At 42.9% G+C, this 16,424-nt stretch overlaps 1 protein-coding gene across 15 annotated transcripts in view; it reads right to left on the bottom strand.

The window, feature by feature from the left end:
* RAPGEF2 (Rap guanine nucleotide exchange factor 2) overlaps nt 1-16,424 on the bottom strand; it is a 286,669-nt gene that overhangs the window by 45,595 nt on the left and 224,650 nt on the right. For all 15 annotated transcript variants that reach the window (XM_074951065.1, XM_074951067.1, XM_074951066.1 and 12 more), the window contains one exon: nt 2,702-2,879. In XM_074951065.1, coding sequence (XP_074807166.1) covers nt 2,702-2,879 — 178 coding nt within the window. The remainder of the gene's footprint in view (nt 1-2,701; nt 2,880-16,424) is intronic.

Raw genomic sequence — 16,424 nt, 5'->3', positions numbered from 1 at the left:
GGGACCGAGGGGTTAGGAGGGAAGGAGTGAGATCAGGGCTGGGGCAGGAGGTTGGGGCATGGGAGGGGGTTAGGGTGCAGGTTCCAGGCAGTGCTTATCTCAAGCAGCTCCCAGAAGCAGCGGCATGTCTCCCCTCCAGCTCCTGCACAGACGGGTGGCCAGGCGTCTCTGCACACTGCCTGTGCGGCCAATGGGAGCTGCAGGGGCGGCGCTTGGGACAGGGGCAGCGTGCCGAGCCCCCTGGCTGCCCCTACGCATAGGAGCCAGAGGGGGGACATGCCGCTGCTTCCAGGAGCCGCGCGGAGAGAGGCAAGCCCCAGACCCTGCTCCCTGGCGGGAGCTCAAGAGCTGAATTAAAGCACCTGGGGGGCCAGATGCAGCCCCCAGGCTGTAGTTTGCCCACCCTTGTATTAAAGTAATAAGATGAGAGAAAAGGAGTACTTGTGGCACCTTAGAGACTAACCAATTTATTTGAGCATAAGCTTTCGTGAGCTACAGCTCACTTCAACGGATGCATACTGTGGAAAGTGTAGAAGATCTTTTTATACACATGCTTTGTGTGTATAAAAAGATCTTCTACACTTTCCACAGTATGCATCAGATGAAGTGAGCTGTAGCTCACGAAAGCTTATGCTCAAATAAATTGGTTAGTCTCTAAGGTGCCACAAGTACTCCTTTTCTTTTTACGAATACAGACTAACACGGCTGTTACTCTGAAACCTAAGATGAGAGACAATTTCATAAAAGCAGGCAAATTCATATTCCTAACCTTAGCCAGCCCTTTTGGGTTTAGGTTTTACAATGATGTGCTGTACAATATCACACAATATATAAACACAACCCTGTTCAGAAGGACCAGTTAAAAGCATGGTTACAGTAATATGAAGTGACTCTTTCAATGTCTTATACTTCATGTGTAATCAAGTTCTATCTGATCCCTTTATTAACAAAAGTAAGCCTGTACTCTTTTTTACTCCTGTTAGCACTGCAGAATCAACACAGACATGAGAGAGAGTTGGAATCTGACATGAGACAGAGCTGGAATCTGTCTGATCTCAGCTAACAATTCTGCTGAGGGTTCACAAATGTAGCACAAAAGTCTAGTTTTAGCCACACCTGAGCAACCCCAATAAAGAGACAACATTTGAAGGAAATGGTCTTGCACAGGTATAACTAAGGGTAAATAATCTGGTCTGAAATACTTGTGATAACACATGGGCGCTCCCAGCAGCACAGGGAAGATCGGACCCACCTCCACAAGTCTCCTCCAACTGCAGGAACCTCTGGAGCTACTGCCCAATCCCAGAGCATCCTGCAGCAGGGGGAGGCACCCAGAGATGGGTCTAGTCTTCCTCTCCTTCCCTCCAGTGGCTGTGCAGGGGATGGACAAGTCCTGTTCCTCCCCAGCCCAGCCAGAGCTAGTAGGCCCCTTTGCTGGGGCACTCCTACGAACAAGGGGACATCGGATTTCACAGAGAAGGGCTTAATTTCACGGTCCATGACGTGTTTTTCATGGCTGTGAAATTGGTAGGGCCCTAACCGTGATCAACAGGAATTAATTTTCATTGACTTGATATGCAATTAGTATTTCCATTGTTGTGACAATTTTTGTTAATTTCAAAATTCTCTAGAACTCTGTGAAAGCCTTTTCAGTCACCAGAGATTCTTACAAGACACACAAGTCTCTGGTGTCAAATTACAATCTGCAGTCTCTCAGCTCTAGCAGACTCCAAGCATTAATATACATCAATAGCACATTTATTTCCCGTTTTTTCCTCGTACCCACCCACTTTTTTTCTTAAACAAGCATCTGTAATATACTAAACTCGTAGGGTTGCCAGGTGTCCGGTTTTAGACCAGACTGTCTGGTCGAAAAGGGACCTGTACAGTGTCTGGTCAGAAATACTGATCGGACACCAACAGTCCGGTTACCATGGGGGATTGGGAGAGGCACTGGGTCATCAAGCCATGCCAGCCCCTGCTCAGCCGGGGCCATCTCCTATCTGCATCTCATCGGCAGGCAGGCTCCATCTCAGGCTGCAGCTCCTATCCTAGCCCAGGAGCAGAGGGAACCCATTTCGGTGGGGGTGGGGAAGGAGGAGAGCAGTGAGCAATGGGGGAATGGGGAGAGAGGAGAAAGCAGGGGTGGGGCCTTGGGGGAAGAGGCAGAGTGGGGTATGTGTCTCCAGTTTTCAGACATTAGAAAGTTGGCAACCCTACACTTGGGAACCAATAGCTTAAAAAAAATCTAACAAATAATTCAAGAAGTCCATTTGTACCGTGGAAGAAGAGGAGTATCTTAAATCATATCTTGCTATTTTCATAAACTTGTGCTATAACTGAATATTTTCTTCTCTTTTAGGTTAATAGTATATTTTTGTGACATTAATTTGCAACCTAAAATCTGCATCATATCAGTGAAGTATCTAGTTTAAAATTAAATTGAGTTGCTTCATTAATTTTGTTTTCAGCTTAACATCTGTTATTGTTAACATAATTATTTATTCCAGTTATCCAAATGTAACCTGTAAAATCAATCATTTGGTATTTTAAACAATTATTTCACATGAAGTTAGATATTTGCTACACAGATTCACGCTAAGTTTGGGACCGAGAAACAAGTTAGAAAATGTTAAATACTATTAAAGTGTCCTGAGGCTCAATTTCCCACTTCCTCCAGCTAGTTTTCATGCCAACTTACCAATGTCATCATCTGTCCTGTCTATTGGGTCTTTCTCCAGGCAGTCTCTAACAATATCCCTGCTCATCAGAGGGTCTGACGCCCTCTCAATGTCTTCTTCATCATCATCATCCTCAGAATCCACTGCAGTCTCTGGCAATCCACTCAGATCCATATCACCAGCCTCACTTTCTGTGGCCTAAATACACACACAGATAAATCAAATTAAAACATTTAGATGTGTCCTCAAAAGCCATTCTTTTCCACTTGAAATACGTAAATGAAGTGAATTTTACTCTGCTTTGTGGAAGATCAACAAGTCAATTTGACATATCACTTTTTGTTCTGATTTTTTCCTTCACTAAATTTCTAAAGAAAAGGAAGCAGTAATTTTTTGAAACAGAATGTCTTTGGCAAGATTTAAGACTGGTGTGAATAAAGTAGACATTTATATAAGCATGTTATGTGCCTTTTTAGGAAGCAGGTCTAAGGAGAAGAAGAGGGCAATTTAAATTCACTAGGCCAGTTCTTTTACAAAATGACTAAAAAATTAAGTTGTTAAATAAAACTTTAAATTAGTCTTTGCAGGAACCTATCAATGTGGTATATGTAATACTGTCATTAGTTCACAGAGAATATTGATATCAACCAGTACTATCAAAATACCACTAAAGACTAAAATAGCTACTGTCTGTCTATATAGAAACTGCGTAAAAGAGCTCAGCTATGAAGTGGTGAAGCTAAGATTTTTATTTATTTATAAGTATAAAGGCATAAGAATTTACAGATGCGGAAAACATGTGAAGTCAGTGCTGGAGCACCACAGAGGGAATACACAGAATATCTACCAAACTTAATCTGCTTTAGAGCCTATGAAAATGAACAAAAATCAAGCCAACACACAGCTAGAGGTCATTAGTATAGTACCCAGAGGTAAATCATAGAATATCAGGGTTGGAAGGGACCTCAGGAGGTCATCTAGTCCAACCCCCTGCTCAAAGCAGGACCAATCCCCAACTAAATCATCCCAGCCAGGGCTTTGTCAAGCCTGACCTTCAAAACTTCTAAGGAAGGAGATTCCACCATGCTCCCTAGGTAATGCATTCCAGTGTTTCACCACCCTCCTAGTGAAAAAGTTTGTCCTAATATCCAACCTAAACCTCCCCCACTGCAACTTGAGACCATTACTCCTCGTTCTGTCATCTGCTACCACTGAGAACAGTCTAGAGCCATCCTCTTTGGAACCCCCTTTCAGGTAGCTGAAAGCAGCTATCAAATCCCCACTCATCCTTCTCTTCCGCAGACTAAACAATCCCAGTTCCCGCAGCCTCTCCTCATAAGTCATGTGTTCCAGTCCCCTAATCATTTTTGTTGTCCTCCGCTGGACTCTTTCCAATTTTTCCACATCCTTCTTGTAGTGTGGGGCCCCAAACTGGACACAGTACTCCAGATGAGGCCTCACCAATGTTGAATAGGGGGGAACGATCACATCCCTCGATCTGCTGGCAATGCCCCTACTTATACATCCCAAAATGCCATTGGCCTTCTTGGCAACAACGGCACACTGTTGACTCATATCCAGCTTCTCGTCCACTGTAACCCCTAGGTCCTTTTCTGCAGAACTGCTGCCGAGCCATTCGGTCCCTAGTCTGTAGCGGTGCATGGGATTCTTCCATCCTAAGTGCAGGAGTCTGCACTTGTCCTTGTTGAACCTCATCAGATTTCTTTTGGCCCAATCCTCTGATTTGTCTAGGTCCCTCTGTATCCTATCCCTACCCTCCAGTGTATCTACCTCTCCTCCCAGTTTAGTGTCATATGCAAACTTGCTGAGGGTGCAATCCACACCATCCTCCAGATCATTAAGGAAGATATTGAACAAAACTGGCCCAAGGACCGACCCTTGGGGCACTCCACTTGATACCGGCTGCCAACTAGACATGGAGCCATTGATCATTACCCGTTGAGCCCAACAATCTAGCCAGCTTTCTATCCACCTTATAGATCCCTAAATGTAAAAATACATTTTAATTATTCAATTTTAAGACCAAACATTTAATAAATCCCATAAACATATTTGCCTGTCATTTCAGATTGAGCTGCTTTTTTCTCAGAACCTGATTTAATACCACAGCAGCTGCTAAACCTCTCTTACTGTGATTTTTTTTTTTTTTTTTTAAGAAACATAAGCTGCTAATGAGAATATTCTAAGCCACTGCTTCCCAAATCAGCACTCTCCGCCCCAAAGGAGTGTCAATTTCAGAGATTCTGGAGGTCAACAACACAGCCAAATGCATTAAAAAAAAAAAGAATCTGGACATAGTAGACTTTATAGTTCTGATTCTCAAAAACCATCCCTTGTGCGAACAATGGGCTTTAAGTTGAAAAGAACTGAAGCCGTTCTCCAAAAACAGCAAAAGGGGAGACAGCACTTGCCTGCCAAAGACATAAGCTTATATTTGTCTTCTATAGCATCGTCTTTCTCACCTTTACGTCTATGTGTTTTTTGTTTTTGTTTTTTTTCCCACTATTTAATACAAACAGTATCTTCTTTGATAAAATATAAAGTAAAATAAAATCATTTTTACTTTATTGCCCTCTATTCTGATAAAAAAAATCAGTCTTGGTTTAGTGAGATTGCTGAGTATAAACCAATGGTACATTTTAAAATGGCAGCCAGGTGGCTCAACAGCTTGTTAGACAACTTTGGAAGAACCTCTGATTCTGAAAGTGTCAATTCAGGTTACTGAGTCACAAACTAATTAATTGGTCTGATTTGCAAATATTGATCTTGCTAGCAATTGTCATTCCTACTGGTCAGGACAAGGTTAAATTTTTCAAAAAGCATCATGGTTGACATGGATGCTAAATTTCAGTTAACCCCATTATACTAAAACAGAGAAACAGGAACTATTTTGTTACAAATTGATCATTTAAAACCCCTAATATCATTGTAATAATAAAAAAGTAACTGATTTTTGAGGGATCACATGGTGCTCCAGCCCAGGGAACAGTGAATTATAGGGGACTGTGTCTTTCATTATTTAATTCTTTTGCTGTCTTAAGACTGCATTTTAAAAAAAAAAATGCAGTTTTTCCTGCTTTTTTCTTAGCAAAAACTATTGTGATGGACATAAATCTCTCAGGCCATGAGATCCCCTTTTTCCTGGAGAACTCTGTCATCCTTTGGAGGATTGTGACTATAACACTGTTTGCGGCTGACAGCCTATTGGGGAGGGATAGAATGATCGAATTCAATTTTTAAGACTCAGTAACACTGTGCTCAATTAGCAGCTGGAAGATTTGCAACTCAGGTTTCAGCTATGTCACAATCCCACCCCTCAAATAGAGGGTAATAAGGATCTGGTATTTCTAACATAAAAACAAGCAGGAATGTGAGGCCATCATTTTTATAAACCACAAAGGAGCTGTAAAATGATTATTTAAAATTATATTTCTTCTCTTAGTAATTCTACTGATATTTGTCTTCTTAGGTTAGACAACAGGCTTGATTCTGTTCTCCGAAAAGCAGATGCTTACTGAATATTACCATTTAGCAGAAGTGAAGAAGTTAGATAACAGGAATGGTCTTTTAAGAAAAAAGAAGAAAAAAAAGTGTCATCAGTACATGGAATAAATCGCAGCAATCATTAAGGAATTGAAAGCTATTATAAGGAAGACACTGGAAAACTGGATTTTTAGCTTTCCAAAGAGGCATAATGGATTCATTTCCAACCCTGGTGGTCAAGAGGTATGAGGCCTACAAGGAAAGTAATTGTGATACCACCTTGAATACCCCCTTTGAAGGAAAGTTACTCACCTTATTATAACTGGAGTTCAAGATGTGTAGTCCCTGTGGGGGTACACAGGAACTCTAAGCGCTTGAGATGGAGAAGTTATAGCAAGCTGTTTCTGCTGACCACACCTGTGCACTCGTTATCCTTGTGCTCCACATCGAGGGTATCAGGGGTAGGGCTGACTAAAAGCTTCTCCAGTTCCTTCTCTACCACAAATCTCGTCATGATCCAAAGCAGAGAGAAGAAGGTCGGGCAGCTGAATGCAGACAGGGACCATACATCTGGAAGAACTCCAGCTACAATAAGGCCAGTAACTTCCCTTTCTTCCACGAGTACTGGTTCCTATGTACAGTCCACTGGGGGTGACTCACAACAAGCACTCAGGGGAGGGGGGCATGATAATGAAGTTTATAGAGCTGCTTTAGAACTGCTGCCCAAAGGATGTGTCAGCCAAGTAGTCTTGGGCCAAGGCATAATGTCTCATGAATATGTGGCTCATACTCCACATAGCTGCCCTGTAACTATCAAGCAGGGACAACTCTTGAAGTGATGCTAAATGAGACTGCATGTACTCTTCTAGAGTGAGCCCTTACCCCAAGAAGAGGAGGAAATTGTGCCAACTAACAGAGTAAGAATTAGATATTCTTTGAGAGGATATAGCTTATCCTCACACTCATTCTGCTTTGGCAACCAACAGTCTAGGAGATTTCCTGATCTGTTTCATTCTCTGCAGGTAAAATGCCAATTCTTATCTCATGCTGAGGGAATGAAATCTCTAGTTGCTAGAGGCATGGGGTTTCAGGAAAAACACAGATATGTGAATTAACTGATTTTTGTGAAATTCCTAAACTATTTTAGGAGTGAATTTCGGGTTTAGGTGTACCAAGACTTTGTCCTTGTGGAATATTGTTTATGGTGGATTGGCCATTAGGTCCTCATGTTCACCTACCCTTCTGGGCAAGGTTATGTCAGTGACGAACACGACCTTCACTGACAAGTGAGACACAGAACACATACCTAATGGTTCAAAGGGTGGCCTACTGAATGCTGAAAGCACCAAGTTAAGATCTCCATGAGGGTTGTCCCCCGCCCCCAGCAGCAAGGTTTTGATCGGACCCCTCAAAAACCTGGCTGTTACTGGATGAGTAAAGATCAAGTAACCATCTGTTAGCAGGTGACAAACACTGACTGGCCAGATGTGAATCCACAGCAGGCTTTGGGAAAGGCCTGTCACCTTGAGTGCAAGGAGATAATCCAAAATAGCAGACTTATCCACTATTTTTGGTGACCAAGTTTTGCTGGACCCAGACAGAGAAATATATCCATTTGGCTAACTAACATTTCCTGGTGGAGTCCTTTCTGCTATTAAGAACGGCTTGCACAGCATGAACGTTTTCAGTGTGATGCCCATCCAAACACCAAGCCATGAGATGAAGAGACTCCGGGTTGGGATCCTGGCCTTGTCATTCTCCTTGGTCAGAGATTCAGGAGGAATGAATACTGATGGTCAGATGGGTTGACATTTGTCAGGGACTTGGGAAAGCAGAACTATCTAGGCCATTTGGAAGTGATGAAGATAACTCATACTCCGTCCTGTCCAATGCTCCATAGAACCAGAGATAGTTGTAGGATGGGAGGAAAGGCATAGTTCAAGGAGAACATCCCCTCTGGAATACTGTCATTGAACTCCTCTTCAGCAGTATATGCTGCACTACCTGTTTGCTTAGCAGGCAACAGGTCCCAAGCGGGGATTCCCCACTGAGTGAAGATGCTATCCACTACTGAACTACGTAATTCCCACTTGTGGCAAAATGCCTGCTGAGGCTGTCTGCCAGCGAGTTTTGGGCACCCAGAAGTTAGACTGCAGACAGAGTGATGTGGTTCTGGATACACCAGTTCCATAGACAGACCACTTCTATACACAGTAGAGGGATCTCACCCCTCCCTGCTTGTTTATATAGAAAATGGTTGTTATGTTGTCCAATATTATCAGGACATGCTGGTAGTATATGAGTGGTAGGAAAACTTTGAAGGTTTCTCAAACTGCGCTCAGTTCCAGAAGAGCTATGTGCTTTCTGACTTTGTGAGGTGTTAGAGTACCTTGCACTTTATGATCATCTACATGGGCCCCCCAGCCTATCAGAGTGAATCTAATCATCTTGTCAAGCACAGGGGAAAGAAATGGAACTCCCGCATACACAAGTCCAGGCCCCTCCACAACGTCAGTAAGGCCCTGACCTTGAGGGGCTTGTTCCTATGGTGTTCATGCTGTGCTTGCTCTGTGTATATACTGTTTGGATCCAAGCCTGCAGGCAACGAATGTGGAGTCTGGTGAATGGTGTCATATAAGTACATCACACCATATGCCCCAAGAGAGGCAAACTGAGATTTGAGGGCTGTGTGTAACTAGATCTATCAGAGCGCTCTTGGTGTGAAATCTGTCCTTGTGGAGATAGGCCTTCATCCTGATCAAATCTAAGGTTGTTCGTATAAATTCTATGGTCTGAGTAGCAGTCAAGTTAGAAGTCTCTATGTTTATCCAGGATCCTAGGGACGTTAGATGGTGGAGCAGCAGCAACAAGACTGATGCTAAGACTTCCAGGCAAGACCTGCCAGTCAAAAGCCAGTCATCCAAGAACGGGAAGATGGGGGAGCTGCCTCATTTGAGCTGAACAAGACCTCTGCTCTCTTTACCAGGACAAAGTACTACTTTTCTTCCCTCTTGGGAGTAGGGGCATAAGTAGCCAGTGTGAGCCATACTGCCATTGACAGTTCTAATATGGTTTCATTTACCGAGCGTACAACCTGACTGGATCCATTTGGCTGTAGGATATCCAGGACCTCCTCTAAGAAGATTTGGAACTATTCTACCACTCTCCATAACTCCTCCTGAAATTGTCTACAATCATCTAGGGGAGATGGTGAGGCTGGAGCAACTGCCTCATCAAATGAGGAGGATGATACCCTGGTTGGTACTGGAGGATTCAGCTCATTTTCCTCTTCTTCCATGAGCTCAAGAGACAATCCTGGGTTGACGCTTTGAAGGAGAGCAGCGGTAGGACTCCTTGCTGGATCTCACAGATTCCAGACAGCATGCGTAAGTGTTGCAAGGGACCCAATAAGGCCAGTATGATAGGTCAAAAGTAGGTTCTGGTGGCCCCCAAAGCATTGGGTACCATCAATCCTGAGGAGGAGGTATCTGCTGGTGTGGCAGAGGCTGGTTCCTGGAGACCCATGGTCTCCTGTCTGGGCTAATCTCTCCAGGTGGAGGTGAAGCTGGTTCCACTGGTAAGTCCAATTCTCCTGACAACTGAAAGGTTGGATCAAGTTCCATTAGCAGTGCTGTTGGTCCCCATGAGGGGAAACTGTGGCTAGTGGCCAGAAAGGAAGGCAGAATTCTTCCAGAGTACTTGATATCTCCTGGTGTTAGTATCTCCTTGGTGAGTATTGTTCCCAATAACAAGAGGAGGATGAAGATATCCTCTGGAGTGGTGTAACTGGCCCTTTCGGACGTTGTGTCTTATCACTCCATACTGCCAGGTAGATTTAGATGTTGGTTCCTTATGGAGCCGTGACAGTACCATCAGTGAATGAGTCTCCAACCTGGTGTTTTTGACAGCACCAGCAGTTTCCAGTTTTTCAGGAACCAGTGTTTAATTTTAGTTAGCACTACAATTAGTGTTGAAGGTGATGCTAAGACTAGTGCCAAAAGAACCTTGCTTCTAGGTGCCTTCTGATCATGCCCGTGAGAATTTGGAGGACCTCCTAAGTCCTCCTCTCTTGGGCGTGAAGGCTCACGCAGCTTGGACAAGATTGGGGACAGATCTCTCGTCTTAGAAGGTCTAGGAAGGGATCTGCTTTTTCGTTTGTGAGAGTGCCCCTTACTCTCATGAGTGGGCCCATATGAAAGTTTTTTCCTTCTGCTAGCTTTCTGCATTGGAGTCAAACACAGTACTGGGGGGCACATGATTTAATTCTTTTGGCTGAGGTACGGGGGCAGCCTCCCCAGTCTGGGTCTGACCGACAGCTAACCGTGTGCTCACTAAGGTGCTTCTGAAGCCAAAGTTCTTTCACCTGCCACATTTAGCTGGGAAAACAGCAGCAGATTTTGCACTTTAGCTGAGATATGAGCTTCTGTGAGGCAACAAAGCAGTGGTCCCCAAACTTTTTACCTTGTGCCCCCCCCCTTGAGCCCTGTCCACACCCACCGCCCCGAGCTGGGTCTGGGAGTGGGTCTGTGGCTTCAGAAGGCGGGGGGACACAGACAGGGGTAAGGGACCAAGACTGGGGCCACAGCAGATACTGGGATCGACCACTGGGGGCCTAGGTCAGCCGCTGGGGCCAGCAGCCAAGTCTGGGGCCAGGAACAGAGCTGGGTGGCACTCCCTTCCTGCCCCGCAGGGGGCTGGCCCGGGCCCCAGCCACCCCCCCCACCCTGAAAATGTTCCTCTGCACCCCCTTAAGAGGGCGCATCCCACAGTTTGGGGACCTCTGCAATAGAGGCACTGTTGGTGGTCGTCACTGACTGAAAAGGAGAAGGAGAGTTTTTGAAGCCTGTATCCTAAGTGTAATTTAAATACCATGCTGGGAGACAGGCAGGGTTCCCATGGTATGGATTCTAACACTGACTAACTGGGGAGCTATCAAAACACTAACAAAAAAACCCTAAGAATATAAAACTGAATATTTACAAGAGAAAGGATCAGCTCTGGATACTGGAGAATTCCAACTCAGGACATGTAGCGGTCAGAAGGACCTAGAGAGGAAGCTAGTTCACCCTGCCTCTTATACCTTCAGTGTGGAGCATGAGGAGAGCAGGGGCACTCGCACGGACCAAGAGACACTGCTTGCAAGAATTCCCCCATCTCAGGAACATGGACCACATGCATATCCCCACAGCAGAATACACATAGGGACCAGCACTCTAAGAAGAAACACACACACCAGTTCTGACATTTTAGCTCTCATGAAATCAATAAGAAGTAGAAAATGCTCATTCATACCATCTGATAATACACCATCTTTATAAGATACAGATCATTAATCTCTAACATTAGCAGTTCATGAGATTCCACTCAAATTCATGTCACACTAAAGGAATCAAAAACAAGAGCAATCAGATCTTTAAAATAATCACTTTACCCATCAGGGATAGAAATATTTTTGCTGACCACTGCAAACACTTTGAGAAATAGTAATTTCCCCCAGCCCACCTCTAATGCAAGAATCCTACTCTGATGATCAAAAAGAAAAAACTCAAGATCAACCATTTATTTTTATTTTTTTTAAGTCTCTACAAAAGTACCTAAAATTAACTGCTCCAAATAGGGAGCTTCAAAGACAGTTTCAGACATCTTTTTATCTGAAAATAGATGTTTGACAGAAAAGTAAATATTTACTCATCTCAAGCAGTCCAAGACATTACCAGGTTGGCCACATCCAAATGCTTGCTTTTGCAGAGGTATACTAATTAAAACTAAAGAATTGCCTAAGGAATTTTTCACACAACTGAATTTAAATGTAACTTCACAACATACCTCGTTAGTGCACGCTTCTAGATATCAAAGAATCTGCAACCAGACGCAACATAAAATATATCTGTGAAAGCAGGTTTTACAAAGTTAATTAATCTCTTCTACAGCTGAAATCAGGGGTGGATGAATGTACAATATCCCCATAAGGAACAGAGCAGCAGGCCTTAATTTATTAGCTGCAATCACCATAAATTAGAAACTTGACACTGATTTTTAGAATCAGTGCAGCTCTTAACTTTGTTTTAAAAAGTAAACGTATAATATGTAGGGTAAGTATTGTCACCTGTTTTCTGTACTGGAAACTGCTGAATGCCCTTGTAAACTGATATTACTAACCTGATCTCTCACCTGGGTACAATAGAAGTAGATCCACCTGAGTCAATGGATAGAAGCAGGCCCAGTAGCTTAGTACAGTAAGATCTAAATAAAAAAATCTATAATTTATTTATTTAACTCAATTCTGAAATCTCTGGAGTGTTTATTTTCAGCTATGGCATACTATATGTGAATCCTATAAAAGGGGCTGCACTTATAAGCAAGGTCAGATTACTGTTCAATATTCTTTATGTAAAATAAGCTTCCCATGCAACATCACTGCTAAAATGTCCATCTTCTGACCCACTGTAAATTAGAAAACAAACAAAATTAGACTAAGGGGGAACCTGATAATAGTCTTCAGACATGGTAAGGGCTGGTAATGAAGAGGATGATGATCAATTGTTATCTATGTCCATTGCAGGAAGGACAAGCAGTAATGGGTTTAATCTGTAGCAACGGAGATTCAGGTTAGAGATTAGGAAAAACTTTCTAATTAGGATAGATTTCAGAGTAGCAGCTGTGTTAGTCTGTATTCCCAAAAAGAAAAGGAGTACTTGTGGCACCTTAGAGACTAACCAATTTATATGAGCATAAGCTTTCGTAAGCTACAGCTCACTTCATCGAATGCATTCAGTGGAAAATGCAGTGGGGAGATTTATATACATAGAGAACATGAAACAATGGGTGTTACCATACACACTGCAACCAGAGTGATCACTTAGGTGAGCTATTACCAGCAGGAGAGCGGCGGGGGCGGGGGGGACCTTTTGTAGTGATAATCAAGGTGGGCTATTTCCAGCAGTTGACAAGAATGTCTGAGGAACAGTGGGGGGTGGGGGTGGGGGGGGATAAACATGGGGAAATAGTTTTACTTTGTGTAATGACCCATCCACTCCCAGTCTCTATTCAAGCCTAAATTAATTGTATCCAGTTTGCAAATTAATTCCAATTCAGCAGTCTCTCATTGGAGTCTGTTTTTGAACTAGGGGAGTTACGCTCTGGAATAGGTTTCCAAGGGTGCTGGTGTAATCCCCACCATTGGAGGTTTATAAGAACAGGCTGGATAAACACCTCTCAGGGATGGTCTAGATTTACTTGGTCCTGCCACAACATGGGGCTGGAATTGATGAACTTTCAAGGTCCCTTCCAGCTCTACATTTCTATGATTCTAAGCTGTTTAGACCACGGATTGTCTTCTACTGTGTGCGTGACAGTATAATAATGATCCTGATTTCATGACTCAGACACAGTGACAACTGTGGTCTAGCTAAGAACAAAGGGGAATTCACAAATGCAAATTTAACCAATTATATTTTGTAGAAGTAGTAAAATGTGCTATTTTATACTAGAACGTAAATATCTTTATCAGATTTTTTTAAATAATGAAAAATGCTAAAAGCAACTGATTAAGTGTAAATAATTTCTCCAAAAAATGGTAAAAAGTCATAAAAATATAATGACTAATTAAAATAATTCCACACAAACAATAAGCACTCAAAGTGAAAGGAATTTTAGTTTCCCCTCAGACCACACCTAACAAGTTTGCACATGCCAACACATATGTTAATTTACTGTCAGAATACACAGTTGTGTATTTTGGTTTCCTCCTTACTAGAGCCACTCCAGAATTTCTTCAAAACTACATTGCAGACAATGTAAAGTCCTTCAAACTTAATGGATTCAATTTGACATTACAAGTTTGCAGGATCCTCTTTCAGGCATATTCAAATATTTCAAATCGATCTGTTTCCAGATTTATGTCTGCATGAATGTGTTATGAGGTGAGGGGAGTACCTGTATGCGGACATGAAGATGTGAAGTGGTAGTAGCATGTTTTCCCATGTGTTGTAGGGGAAATAGTTGGACTGGTCCCTTTGAGTATGTCTATACAGCAAAGAAAAACCCACAGCTGGCCTATGCCAGCCGACTTGGACTCTCGGGGCTCGGGCTGCAGGACTGTTTCATTGCTGTGTAGACTTCTGGGCTCAGGCTGGTGCCCGAGGCCTGGGACCCTTCCATCCTGCAGGGTCCCAGAGCCTGGGCTCCAGCCTGAGCCCGGAAATCTACACAGCAATGAAACAGCCCTGCAGCCCGAGCCCAGGTCAGCTGGCACAGGCCAGCCGCAGGTTCTTCTTTTGCTGTGTAGACATACCCAGCAGTTCCTTTCTAAAATCTACTGGTTTCTGTCAGGGCCTAGAAAATCTAGAAGGCCCCATGAAGATATCATATAATATATGCTAGACTTCCAAGATGTTCATGATCAAACTCCACAGAAGCAAATGCATTCTCTAAGCATATTGTCCTCTCTGACTAAAGACCTGGGAAATTTGAAAAATAAATTAGCTTTCTAAATACATTAAAAGCAGGCTACAATTTGTTTCAAAATAGAAATCTGGTTACAACCTAAACTGCAAAGTGAACAGTGCTTCTCCATAATCTGAGGTTTCTAGACCAAGCCATTTTAAAGATACGTCTTTCCAGAGACGAGCAGAAGACTTTTCCAAAAGTGAAAAGTCCTTTCCCATCCACCACAAAACAGTTCCATATCTCAAGAAGCTCTGCCAAATGAACCTTAAATAAAAAAAGAAAAATGTCGGCTCTGATGCAATAATTCATGACAAATTTTAGAAACAGAGGTAATATGGGGTCTGGAGGACCTCCCAGATAAGTGGGAAGCAAGGACGACGTATAGGTAATCTCTCCTGTCCAGGGAACTAAGAAGCCATCCTAAACCCAAGCATTTAGGTTGGGGTACCTCCTGCAATAGCTCTGGAGAATGTGATTGGACTGTGATGCAAGCAGGCCCAAAAGGGGAAAGTCGATGCAGGAAACAAGACTGAAATGATGAAAGACTTTCCCACTGAATAACTATTCCCCTGGATAAAGAATGGATTTGCTTAACAGTCAGCCTGGGGCACAGAAAGCTTTCACAGATGAGATGTTCTTCTTGGACCCTTGGAAAAGAAGAGCTGATTCCAGCAACAGGACTTTGACCTCTGTTTAGTCTTGTTTGTTGAGACCGACAACCATCACCGGGTTTTCTGCTCTCATAAAAGTGATGCGGCCTTTTAAGAACTTCTCAAGGAACAGAAGGGTTAGCAGGATTGCCTGAAGCTCCAAGATAGCTTTGTACATCCTTGGTTCAAAGGAAGACCCTTGTCCCAAGACAGTCCTGCTTCAGATGTGCCCCCATCCCAGGAGATTGGCAATAGTTAGATGAAAATCAAAAAGATATTGAAGGGATGACCTTTCAGGTGTGTGCTTTTTGACCACTACCAAGAGTTTCTCTTCTGGATCCCCTGGTTGGAAAACTACAATATCTAATGCATTACTATGAAGTTCATTCCACATCTAAACAATACATGTATGTCATACGTGGATTATGCAGTGTTGTAACTGTGTTGGTCCCAGGATATTACAGGGACAGGGTGGGGGAGGTAATATCTTTTATTGGACCAACTTCTGTTGGTGAGACAGAGAAGTTTTTGAGCTTACACGGAGCTTCTTCAGAGAAGATCTCTGTGTAAACTTGAATAAAAGATATTACCTCACCCACCTTCTCTTTCTAGTATGTGAATTATGGCTATCAAATATTTTTTTCCTCCATGAATAGCTGAGGATAATGTGAATGACGATGCAACCATGAAGCTGACAGAAATCTAAATTTTCAGTCCACTCAAGTCATACTGACACAATTATGTAATCATTTAAGCAACTAATATCTGTTATAGGAGTGAATTTGTTTTCAGCTGTATTCTCACTTCAGAATCTAAAAGAACATGCTCCAGGAAGACTAGTCTTACCTCCAGCTATCTAACAATTTGCTTTTTTGAGGTAGCATAACATACTATTCACTAACACCAGATGCATGTCACACTACAACTCTGACTGCCAAAGGCTGATCTGTTTTATTAAGGTCTCAAAGTGAGTGTGTGTTTTGTACTTGTATAATACAGAAGCAGGGTTTGCAAAGAGATGGGTTAAGACTTTTGGTCCTGTTTTTGAAGAGCATTTTTTTCGGGGTGGAGTGCATTTCTTTTTTTTCCTCTAATAGTCATAATAGTGAGAAACAAGCTCACATCTTGAAAACCACCAAGG

The sequence above is a fragment of the Natator depressus genome, chromosome 4 (assembly GCF_965152275.1).
Source record: "Natator depressus isolate rNatDep1 chromosome 4, rNatDep2.hap1, whole genome shotgun sequence".
Lineage (NCBI taxonomy): Eukaryota > Metazoa > Chordata > Testudines > Cheloniidae > Natator > Natator depressus.
Note: the sequence above shows the minus strand (reverse complement) of the source record. Positions and strands in the feature narration are given on the sequence as shown.